The sequence below is a fragment of the Salvelinus alpinus genome, chromosome 16 (genome assembly GCF_045679555.1).
Source record: "Salvelinus alpinus chromosome 16, SLU_Salpinus.1, whole genome shotgun sequence".
In the NCBI taxonomy this organism is placed as follows: Eukaryota; Metazoa; Chordata; class Actinopteri; order Salmoniformes; family Salmonidae; genus Salvelinus; species Salvelinus alpinus.
Genome location: NC_092101.1, coordinates 8,719,254 through 8,731,820, shown reverse-complemented (window position 1 = coordinate 8,731,820; position 12,567 = coordinate 8,719,254). Strand labels below are relative to the sequence as shown.

The window sequence follows — 12,567 nt, the reverse complement described above, 5'->3', positions numbered from 1 at the left end:
GTGAGTGAGTGAGTGAGTGAGTGAGTGAGTGAGTGAGTGAGTGAGTGAGTGAGTGAGTGAGTGAGTGAGTGAGTGAGTGAGTGAGTGAGTGAGTGAGTGAGTGAGTGAGTGAGTGAGTGAGTGAGTGAGTGAGTGACTGAGTGAGTGAGACCAATGCTCTGTTATCCCGGACTGTGGTTGTTTAGTTCAGCACCAGAGCTACTGTAAGTGAACATAGACTCACCATCCACCACTATCTTGGCCAGTGTGCTAGCATGGCCCACAGAGCTGGAAGCGTAGCACAAGTACTGTCCAGAGTCCTCAGGAGTGACACCATCCATGATGAGACAGCAGGTGCCTGCCCGGTCTGCAGTGATGATGTGGTGGGGGCCATCCTCTAGGGCCAGGCCATCTAGGGAAGTGATGTCATATCAGAGCGTCAGAGATCGTACTGCTGTTAAAGAACAGCTTGCTAAATTTGGTACACAAGGTTGTACTCCCTGAACTTCCACACTACTCCCGAATGGCTGGATTAGTCTAAAGCTCAAATCTATATGGTTCAACTATTTGCTATAAACAACTAAAAAAGAATCAAACCTATGTAAGCTATCTGGTTTGTATACCTTGGAACCAGCTGACCACTGGTTTGGGTGTTCCTATGACTTTGCAGGCCAGTTTGATTGTCTGCCCGATCTTTGTGGTGCAGTCAGCCAGGAGAACTTCAAACTCTGGTGGACCTACAGAAACACACACATGACTACAGTAATGGTTTACCTGGAACCAAAAAAGGGTTTTTCCATTGAACCAAAAAATGGTTTACCTGGAACCAAAAAAGGGTTTTTCCATTGAACCAAAAAGTGTTCTCCTATGGAGACAGCTGAAGAAACCCTTTTGGGGCCTTTTTTTCTAAGAGTGTATATTAGACAGACTTAACAATGGACAGTGCCAAAAGACAGTCATAGAGGAACTCACTGCTGGCAGTCAGGCTGGAGCGTTGCTGCAGCTCTCTCAGGTCTTTGAGCCAGGACAGCTTGAGCAGGGCGGAGCGACCCTGCAGTGTGTACCTCCTCACTGAGCCCCGGTGCTCGTGCCACAGCCCCCAGGACTTCTCATCTCCCCCCACCGTCTCCTTCACCTCCACATCATTCAGCTGGGGAAGGGGAGAAGTTAATATTACAAGGAAGGCACTCTATGTGTAATGGAGATGGTTCGGAGAAACCATACTAAATGTGATGAATAGCCTTGACTTACCACGTGTGTTATCTCCCCAAGCTAACGCTTAGGTTTTATCTCCGAGAGATAACACAATCTTGTGGCTCACAGGAGACCTGGGTTCGAATCCAGGTTGGTAACATAAGCTTGGCACAGAGGAATTGGACTATACATTTACATTGACTGGGGCAAAGGTCAAAGGGCAGTTTGTCACCTTCATCTTGTTCTTGAAGGCGTAGGTGTCAGAGTTCATGCCAGGGTCCCTCTTGAGCTTACACAGCAAGACACAGTCCTTGAAGAGGAACACCTGCCTCTGGTGGCCCCTGGAGGACGTCTTGATCTCGGGAGACTCCTCCCACACAGTGAAAGGACCCTGGGAGGAGGAAAGACGTGGGATGAAAGCTTCAGGAGGAACTGGATTATCGATGAGGAAAACATGAATGAGCCAATTTAATATATTTGACCGCAACTATGCGATGTGGTACGGAATTTTCGGGGGGGCACCTTTTGGCTCGTGAGCTCTACTTTCAGAACTACTGACCAGAATTGAACAGCCCTGGTTTTGAGTATGCCAACATGCCTAAACTACCTGAGCTGTACTGTAACAAACAGTGGAAGTTGTTTCTCAGATGCTGATGGGGACACAGCATCATTGAAAGTTGAATGTCAAGGACATAGCTTAAAATGTGCCATCTTGATCTCGCATTGGTGCAGAAATTGGCTCATTCATGTTTTCCTCATCGATAATCCAGTTCCTCTTCTAAAATAAACATTGTTTCCACATTTTGTTATTCGATTTTCAACATCACGGAACAAATGTTGTTTTGGTTAAGTTCTTTTCTTTGAACACTTCCTTTGGTCGTTGGTAAACATAGGAAGACCCCACTGCTAAAGGAGCCACAAGAAAGGTTAATTTAACCTCTCAAAACCCCACCGAAACAAGCATACATCCTGGGGGAAATGTTCTGTGGACCAATGAAATGAAATTAGAGCTCTTGGGCAATACAGATCAGCACTGTGTTTACCGATGACCAAATGAAGTATTCAATGAAAAGAACACCCTCCCTACAAACAAACATGGGGGAGGTTTGATAATGCTGTGGGGTTGCTTTGCTGCCTCTGGTGCTGGGGGCCAAGAAAGTGTGCAAGACATCATGAAATCAGCAGATTGCCAAGTGTTTTGGAGTCCAATGTTGAACCCAGTGTTCAAAAAACTGGGCCTCCATTGAAGGTTGTGGTTCTTCCAGCAGGACAACAACTCAAAGCACACATCATAAAACACCCAGGAATGGTTAAGAAGAGATGCTGGACTGTTCTGGAGTGGCGTGCAAAGAGTCCAGATCTGAAACACATTCAAACCTATGGCGAGATCTGAAAACAGCTGTTGGTGGAGGGCACCCCTCAAACATTACGGAATTACAGCAGTTTGCTGCTGAAATGTGGGCCAAATTGTCAGTGGAAAGGTGCAGCAAGCTCATTGATGGCTACAAGAAGTGTTTGCCTGCAGTTATCTTGGCCAAAGGCTGTGCAACCAAGTACTAGCTCCGGGTTGCCAATAATTTAGTCTATGCCATTTGTCTTTATTTTCTAAATTAAAATGTACATTTAAGTTTACACAAATTAAATTGGTTCTGCAATGTTAAAAATCCTATTACAAGGTGTGGTGGCCAAAACTTTTTTGGGACATTTCAATTTATTTGAGAAGAAATGTGCAAGGGTGCCCATGTGCAATATTTGGCCGCAACTGTATGTGTAGATGTGCACCACATCATTGCTTTCTCTCTCGCTCTGCTGTGTGTGTATCTTGCTAGCTGTCACTCAAATGGCGAGGGGCTGAAGCTCATTGGCTAGAACTCAAATTGCTAGATGTAAAACAGAAATTCTGGTCATATATTTTGCATGTATGAACGACATATTGGTACATCCAGCCCAAAGTGGGAGGGTTTAACAAAATACCTAGCAGTCGCCAAAGTTCCGGAGCATGTCTTTAACTGCACTCACCTGGTGTACCAGGTCTGAATTAGTACCTTATTAGAAGGAGAGGATGAAAACTAGGAAGTGTTTCAGCCTTTCAGGACTGACATTCTATGGAGATAAACTGTGGTTCAGGAAGGGGTGGGTTACCTGGCGGACAGGTTCTCCTAGTGCAGTGAGTGGGGCAGGGTAGTTCTCAATCAGAGACACCTGGTGTAGGTTGTCAGAGCGCCAGGGCAGACAGGACACCACGGAGAAGGCGTCCTCCAGCAGAAGGCAGCTTTTCGCACACTTAGCCTTGTTCTTGATCAGTTCCTGTCAACACAAACACAGGGAGAAATACATGGGAACAAGGCTTCAGAAAGATCTCAACATGGACACTTAGAATCAGATGATGAGCACTGACCTTGAGCAAGGCCTGGTAGGTCTGAATCCTCTCCACTGGTCTCTGTAAGAAGGTGATGACATCCAGGACTGCAGTTTCGGGGTGCTCAGGGTCTGATTCCGTGTTTTGCTGGAACACAAAGTTCCATACACATGAATGTGAGCATGGAAAACTGGAAGCATGCGAGTGCAAATAGTTTTTCTTGTGGGAGTGGGGGTCGATTTTTGTGCATTATGGTAAATTATCGGATTGCATACCTTGAAGTACTGCTGGATGGTCTTGTCAGTGACACAGGCCTCTGCCTGTGATTGGCCCACCATGTACTGCAGATACTTCTCAAAGTCCACTGCATGTTTGACCAGATGCATGGCCACGTCATCGTCAGTAGAACACTCACTCAGACTGGGCAGGATAGATCTGAGTATGGGGTAGGAAAATAAGGACCGTGTTTATTTCAAGTTTTTATCTTACATTTCATTACATGAGTAAAAAACGTATCTAAAACCAGCTCTCCATCTCAACAAAGAGAACAGGTGTGACCTCTCGTGTAAAGCCATGATGTCCTTTATATTGCGGAAGATGGTTTCTTTCTGGTTGATGATGTTGATAGGGACATGAGGGCTGGTGTCTAAGTGATGCAGGTGGTGGGACATGAATTCCTTCATCTCCTTCACAAACTCTTCCTCCCCATCAATCAGCCCCTGGATTAATTGGCTAAAGACAGAAGGGAATGTAGACAGTTTTCTTTGAGAAACGATGTGAATCAAATATGCGGAACACACTGTAATCAAGTAATATTTGTTCACTCACCTTAGTGTTCTCCTGTAGTTCTCCCCTGTAGACCCTGGTACATCCAGCTCCTGTTGTGGTGTCCTCATTTGTGGGAATGTCTCCTTTACAAAAAACCCAGTGAAAGGTTGAATTAATGCATGGTGAAATATTATCATTACTTCTGCCGAATCCTGTTTACATGACGAAACATTAAAAGTGGTTGTTTGCACGGTCAAAACATGTCGACTTTGTCCATTTTATGCCCATCCTTTATGCCCAACCAGGGCATACTGATGACCTCATACCTTTCTCTTTTTCTCCAGGTATGCAGGAGAGACCCATCCTTGGCGTGAGGAGGCGGTCTTGGAGGGCTTGGTGCGGACCAGCCACTTCTCCGGGTGGACAGAGTCCAAGACCTCCACGTACTGACCCTCCTTCAACACAAAGCTCTCCTTGTCGCCACCTTGTTGAGGACTGCAGTTAGCTCTGGCCACGTATATATCAAATGTCTATGGAAAAGAGGTTGGTAAAAAAAAAAATTGTGGTTAACTGCTTCTCCAAGCAAATGTTACTGTATAAGGACCAAGTATGATAAGGTTACTGTATTCATTAGTGAGATTTTTTTAAAGTATACGTGATCAGAACACATACTGTACCTCTATTCTATCCTCGTCACAATCGGACTCCGAGCCAGAGCCTGTAAGAGCAGCAGGTGTGTGGGAATGATAGTGTTTGGGGGATGGAGTCCTCAACATGGCATCAGGTACTGATGGGACATTCAGAAGTGGTGAGAGAAGTGGACAAAAGTGTGCAAAGGTTAACACCCTATGTTATGAAATACTGTAGATAGCTTTCGACATACCAGAGATATTACATTTTTACTTTTGCCACTCTTACTTTGAATGAGCAGAGTGATTATAGAGTGGACTGGGTCAATTAGGTCCCTTTTCAGGGATTATTCAAAAAATCTCATCAAATTGTACTTGTCACATGGCCGAATACAACAGGTACCGTGAAATGCTTACTTACCAACAATGCAGTTTTAAGAAAATAGAGTTAAGCAAATATTTACTAAATAAACTTTTGTAAAAAAAAGTTACACAATAAAATAACAGTAACGAGGGGGTCAATGCAAATAGTCCGGGCTGCCATTTGGTTAATTGTTCAGCAGTCGTATAGAGGTAGAAGCTGTTAAGGAGCCTTTTGGACCTAGGCTTGGCGCTCCAGTACCGCTTGCCGTGCGGTAGCAGAGTGAACAGTCTATGACTTGGGTGACTAGAGTCTGACCATTTTTGGGGCTTTCCTCTGACACCGCCTAGTATAGAGGTATGGATGGAAGGAAGCTTGGCCCCAGTGATGTACTGAGCTGTACACACTACCCTATGTACCGCCATACCAGGCGGTGATGTAACCGGTCAGGATGCTCTCGATGGTGCAGCTATATAACTTTTTGAGGATCTGGGGACCCATGCCAAATAATTTCAGTCTCCTGAGGGGGAATAGGCGTTGTTGTGCCCTCATCACGACTGTCTTGGTGTGTTTGGACCATGATAGTTTGTTGGTGATGTGGACACCAAGGAACTTGAAACTCTCGACCCGCTCCACTACAGCCCCGTCGATGCTAATGGGGGCCTGTTAGGCCCTCCTTTTCCTGTAGTCCACTATCAGCTCCTTTGTCTTGCTCACATTGAGAGAGAGGTTGTTGTCCTGGCACCACACTGTCAGGTCTCTGACCTCCTCCCTATAGGCTGTCTCATCGTTGTCGGTGATCAGGCCCAACACCGTTGTGTCATCAGCAAATTTAATGATGGTGTTGGAGTCGTGGGTGAAGAGGGAGTACAGGAGGGGACTAAGCACGCACCCCTGAGTGGCCCCCGTGTTGAGGCTCAGCGTGGCAGATGTGTTGTGACTACCCTTACCACCTGGGGGCGGCCCGTCAGGAAGTCCAAGATCCAGTTGCAGAGGGAGGTGTTTAGTCCCAGGGTCCTTAGGTTAGTGATGAGCTTTGTGGGCGCTGTTGAACGCTGAGCTGTAGTCAATGAACAGCATTCTCATATGGGTATTCCTTTTGTCCAGGTGGGCCTATGGTTTCCGGGATGATGGTGATGGTGTTTCTGAGTAAACGTTCTACTTGTTTTATTGCCTTGTTATTTTACCATGCATTATGGTGTATAATTTGTCAAATCAATACGAATCTGCATCTGTCATCGGCGTTTTGCGGAGCTGTTATAAGAAAATATAACGATCAAAAATGTGTAAAATGGTTTGGTCCATCTCCCATGAACCTGTTACATTGTCAATTTCACTTTCTCTTGTCTTCAGCTCTATTACAGAGGGTATTTGTTCTGCACTGCTAAAACATTCAACTATATTTCCATTTACAATTGTGAAATATATTCCTTGTAAATAATATAAAACATATATATTTAACTCTTATTTTACCAGCTAAATTGATAAAATAAGGGTTAAATTAAAAAAATTAAAAATAAAAATTGTTTGTTGATAGTATGACCATCTGTAGAGGTAGGATAGGTAACCTAGCAGTTAGTGTTGGGCCAGTAACTGAAAGGTTGCTGGTTCTAATCCCTGAGCTGACAAGGTGAAAATAATCTGTTGATGTGCCCTTTAGCAAGGCACTTAACCATAATTTCTCCTCTAAGTTGCTGTGGATAACAGCGTCTGCTAAATTACTAAACCTTTTTTGTAAATGACTATCAGATCTATCCAAATAACGTGTGACGTTTTTGTTATCTAATGTTTGTTTCTCAATGATTCTGGTGGTTTTTATGCTCAATCTCAACATTTGCTAAAACTGCCTCAAAACCTTCTTTCCATACATTCAAAGCCATTAAAACCCTTGATGCTAGCAACCTTATCTGACTCCAGTCACTGTTAATGGACAGGGTCAGCATAGGCATGGCTGTTTTGCCTAGCTTGAAGTGGCTTCATTCAAGCCATTTCCATATTTTGAGCATGTGCATTGCCTAAACATGTTGTGTGGCTACTGCTGTGGTAAGCTGTGCACAGGCAAACACCATGACACCCTCTCCCTCTATCTCACTGCTAGAAGCCGGGCACGTGAACAGAGTGAGAACTGGATGGTCCACTTGTCTAACATTTTTACTCAGATTTGGACATATCTTGGACATTTACTTTTGCTTTGTAGATGAAAGGAATGGGAATGACTGTCTTATCTGAAAAGGTGAGACATAGCTAATATCATGCTAGATATAAAGTGATACAGTGCATTCGGAAAGTATTCAGACCCCTTCACTTTTTCCACATTTTGTTACTTAACAGCCTTATTCTAAATATTTTTTTCCCTCATCAATCTACACACAATACCCCATAAGGACAAAGGAGAAACAGGTTTTTAGAAAATGTTGTTAATTTATTTCAAATAAAAAACAGAAATACCTTATTTACGCACGTATTCAGACCCTTTGCTATGAGACTCGAAATTGAGCTCAGGTGCATCCAGTTTCCATTGATCATCCTTGAGATGTTTCTACAACTGGATTGGTCCAGCTATGGTAAATTCAATTGATTGGACATGATTTGGAAAGGCACATACCTACAGTATCTACAGTTGAAGTCGGAAGTTTACATACACTTAGGTTGGAGTCAATAAAACTCATTTTTCAACCACTCCACAAAATTCTTGCTAACAAACTATAGTTTCGGCAAGTGGGTTAGGACAACTACTTTGTGCATTACACAAGTAATTTTTCCAAGAATTGTTTACAGACAGATTATTTCACTTATAATTCACTGTATCACAATTCCAGTGGGTCAGAAGTTTACATACACTAAGTTGACTGTGCCTTCAAACAGCTTGGAAAATTCCAGAAAATTATGTCATGGCTTTAGAAGCTTCTGATAGGCTAATAGACATCATTTGAGTCAATTGGGGTTGTACTTGTGGATGTATTTCAAGGCCTACCTTCAAACTCAGTGCCTATTTACTTGACATCATGGGCATGGGAAAATCAAAAGAAATCAGCCAAGACCTCAGAAAACAAAATGTAGACCTCCACAAGTCTGGTTCATCCTTGGGAGCAATTTCCAAACACCTGAAGGTACCACATTCATCTGTACAAACAATAGCACGCAAGTATAAACACCATAGGACCACGCAGCCGTAATAACGCTCAGAAAGGAGACACGTTCTGTCTCCTAGAGATGAACGTACTTTGGTGTGAAAAGTGCAAATCAATCCCAGAACAACAGCAAAGGACCTTGTGAAGATGCTGGAGGAAACAGGAACAAAAGTATCTATATCCAGAGTAAAATGAGTCCTATATCAACATAACCTGAAAGGCCGCTCAGCAAGGGAGAGGCCACTGCTCCAAAACCGCCATAAAAAAGTCAGACTACGGTTGCAACTGCACATGGGGACAAAGATCGTACATTTTGGAGAAATGTCCTCTGGTCTCTTGAAACAAAAATAGAACTGTTTCGCCATAATGACCATCGTTATGTTTGGAGGAAAAAGGGGGAAGCTTGCAAGCTGAAGAACACCATCCCAACTGTGAAGCACGGGGGTGGCAGCATCATGTTGTGGGGGTGTTTTGTTGCAGGAGAGGCTGGTGCACTTCACAAAATAGATGGCATGATGAGGGAGGAAAATTATGTGGATATATTGAAGCAACATCTCAAGACATCAGTCAGGAAGTTAAAGCTTGATCGCAAATGAGTCTTCCAAATGGACAATGACCCCAAGCATACTTCCAAAGTTGTGGCAAAATTGCTTAAGGAAAACAAAGTCAAGGTATTGGAGTGGACAACACAAAGCCTTGACCTCAATCCTATAGAAAATTTGTGGTTAGAACTGAAAAAGAATGTGCGAGCAAGGAGGCCTACAGACCTGACTCAGTTACTCCAGCTCTGTCAGGAGGAATGGGCCAAAATTCACCCAATTTATTGTGGGAAGCTTGTGGAAGGCTACACGAAACACTTTACCCAAGGTAAACAATTTAAAGGCAATGCTACCAAATACTAATTGAGTGTATGTACACTTCTGACCCACTGGGAATGTGATGAAAGAAATAAAAGCTGAAATAAATAATTCTCTCTACTATTATTCTGACATTTCACATTCTTCAAATAAAGTGGTGATCCTAACTGACCTAAGACAGGGAATTTTTACTTGGATTAAATGTCAGGAATTGTGAAAAACTGAGTTTAAATGTATTGGGCCGAGGTGTATGTAAACTTCCGACTTCAACTGTAAGATCCCACAGTTGACAGTGCATGTCAGAGCAAAAACCAAGCCATGAGGTCAAAGGAATTAGAGCTCCGAGACAGGATCTTATCGAGGCACAGATCTGGGGAAGGGCACCAAACATTTCTGCAGCATTGAAGGTCCCCAAGAACACAGTGGCCTCCGTCATTCTTAAATGGAAGAAGTTTGGAACCACCAAGACTCTTCCTAGAGCTGGCCGCCCGGCCAAACTGAGCAATTGGGGGAGAAGGGCCTTGGTAAGAGAGGTGACCAAGAACCGGATGGTCACTCTGACAGAGCTCCAGTTCCTCTGTGGAGATGGGAGAACCTTGCAGAAGGACAACCATCTCTGCAGCACTCCATCTATCAGGCATTTATGGTAGAGTGGCCAGATGGAATTCACTCCTCAGTAAAAGGCACATGACAGCCCGCTTGGAGTTTGCCTAAAGGCACCTAAAGGACTCTCAGACCATGAGAAACAAGATTGTCTGGTTTGATGAAACCAAGATTGAACTCTTTGGCCTGAATGCCAAGCGCCACATCTGTAGGAAACCTGAGACCACCCTACGGTGAAGCATTGTGGTGGCAGCATCATGCTGTGGAGATGTTTTTCAGCAGCAGGGACTAGGAGACTAGTCAGGATTGAGGGAAAGATAGTGCAGAGAGATCCATGATGAAAACCTGCTCCAGACCTCAGACTGTGGCGAAGGTTCAACTTACAACAGGACAACGACCCTAAGCACACAGCCAAGACAACAGTCTCTGAATGTCCTTGCATAGGCCAACCAGAACCCGCACTTGAAGCCGATCAAACATCTTTGGAGATACCTGAAAATAGCTGTGTAGTGATGTTCCCTATCAAACCTGACAGAGATTGAGAGGATCTGCAGAGAAGAATAGGATAAACTCCCCAAATACAGGTGTGCCAAGCTTGTAGCCTCATACCCAAGAAGACTCGAGGCTGTAATTGCTGCCACAGGTGCTTCAACAAGGTACTGAGTAAAGGGTCTGAATATTTATGTAAATGGGATATTTCAGTTGTTGTTGTTTTTTTAGCAAAAATGTCTCAAAACCTGTATTTTTTCATTATGGGGTATTGTGTGTAGATTGATAAGGAAAAAAATATTTTTAATCCATTTTAGTATAAGGATGTAATGTAACAAAATGTAGAAAAAGTGAATGGGTCTGAATACATTGTGAATGCACTGTATGTCGCATTTGCTATTTAGTTGTAAATATGTATGCGACTGTTAAAACCTCTATGGATTACTTGTTTTGATTGTTGTTTTCAAGCAGCTAGCTAGTTAGTGTAGCAGGCTTGTTAGCTAGCTGACTGCGTCATGCATCGGTTTGTTTTATTTTAATATAAAATGTTGCTTCGCTATTCAGTTGCAACTAGCTATAACTTTGTATCTCCTTGACGTTGTGTTTGTCACGTTCCTGACCTGTTTTCTGTTTAGTTTTGTGTGTTAGTTGGTCAGGACGTGAGTTTGGGTGGGCATTCTATGTTATCTGTTTCTATGTTGGTTTAGGGTTGCCTGGTATGGCTCTCAATTGGAGGCAGGTGTTTGGCGTTCCTCTAATTGAGAGTCATATTTAGGTAGGCTGTTCACAGTGTTTGTTTGTGGGTGGTTGTCTCCTGTGTCAGTGTTTGTCGCACCATACGGGACTGTTACGGTTTGTTCATTTCATGTAGGCTATTTTTCCCTGTTCGTGCGTTCTCGTGTTTATGTATGTTCGTCGTTCAGGTCTGTCTACTTTCGTTTTGTTATTTTGTATCATTATCAAGTATAGTTCGTTTTCGTCTTGTCTTTAATAAATATTATGTGTTCACAACCCGCTGCGCCTTGGTTCCCTCACTACTCCTCCTCTTCTTATGAAGAGAGAGAGGAACGCCGTTACAGAACCACCCACCATACCAGAGCCAAGCAGCGGAGTCAACGGAGTAAGGGACAGGAAAAGAAGGAGCAATGGACATGGGACGATATATTGGACGGAAAGGGTTGCTACACTTGGGAGGAGATCCTGGCTGGTAGGGATCGCCTCCCATGGGAACAGGTGGAGGCACTGAGGAGAACAGAGGCAACCGGAGAAGGGAACCGGCGTTATGAGGGGACGCGTCTTGCACGGAAGCCCGAAAAGCCCGTGAGTAACTCCCAAAAATTTCTTGGGGGGGGGCTAAGGGGTTGTGGGCCAAGGGCAGGTAGGAGACCTGCGCCCACTTCCCAGGCTAACCGTGGAGAGCGGGAGTACGGGCAGACACCGTGTTACGCAGTAGAGCGCAAGGTGTCTCCTGTACGTGTGCATAGCCCGGTGCGGGTTATTCCACCTCCCCGCACTGGTAGGGCTAGATTGGGCATTGAGCCAGGTGTCATGAGGCCGGCTCAACGCGTCTGGTCTCCAGTGCGTCTCCTCGGGCGGCATACATGGCACCTGCCTTACGCATGGTTTCCCCGGTTCGCCTACACAGCCCGGTGCGGGTTATTCCACCTCCCCGCACTGGGCGGGCGACCGGGAGCATTCAACCAGGTAAGGTTGGGCAGGCTCAATGCTCAAGAGAGCCAGTACGCCTGCACGGTCCGGTATTTCCAGCGCCACCTCCCCGCCCCAGCCTAGTACCTACAGTGCCTACACTACGCACTAGGCTACCAGTGCGTCTCCTGAGCCCTGTTCCTCCTCCACGCACTCTCCCTATAGTGCGTGTATCCAGTTCGGTGCCTCCAGTTCCGGCCCCACGCACTAAGCCACCTGTGCGTCTCCTAAGTCCTGTACACACTGTCACTTCTCCCCGTACTAGTCCTGAGGTGCCACCAGTGCCGGTACCACGCACCAGGTATAGAGTACGCTTTGAGAGTTCAGTGTGCCCTGTCCCTGCTCCCCGCACTAGTATGAAGGTGCGTGTCCTTAGCCCGGTGCCTCCAGTTCCGGCACCACGCACCAGGTCTACAGTGCGCCTTATCCGGCCAGAGCCATCCGTCTCCCGAGCGCCGTCTGAGCCATCCGTCTCCCGAGCGCCATCTGA

At 45.1% G+C, this 12,567-nt stretch overlaps 1 protein-coding gene across 1 annotated transcript in view; it reads right to left on the bottom strand.

Annotated features, from left to right (window-relative positions):
* The window catches only part of obscna (obscurin, cytoskeletal calmodulin and titin-interacting RhoGEF a), an 80,486-nt gene that overhangs the window by 18,074 nt on the left and 49,845 nt on the right, over window positions 1–12,567 (bottom strand). Inside the window, exons 43-53 of the mRNA XM_071346710.1 lie at window positions 4,978–5,087; window positions 4,627–4,830; window positions 4,361–4,443; window positions 4,091–4,264; window positions 3,808–3,967; window positions 3,572–3,679; window positions 3,316–3,480; window positions 1,406–1,564; window positions 952–1,129; window positions 603–716; window positions 224–391 (exon numbers count right to left, since the gene is read on the bottom strand). Coding sequence (XP_071202811.1) covers window positions 224–391; window positions 603–716; window positions 952–1,129; window positions 1,406–1,564; window positions 3,316–3,480; window positions 3,572–3,679; window positions 3,808–3,967; window positions 4,091–4,264; window positions 4,361–4,443; window positions 4,627–4,830; window positions 4,978–5,087 — 1,623 coding nt within the window. The remainder of the gene's footprint in view (window positions 1–223; window positions 392–602; window positions 717–951; window positions 1,130–1,405; window positions 1,565–3,315; window positions 3,481–3,571; window positions 3,680–3,807; window positions 3,968–4,090; window positions 4,265–4,360; window positions 4,444–4,626; window positions 4,831–4,977; window positions 5,088–12,567) is intronic.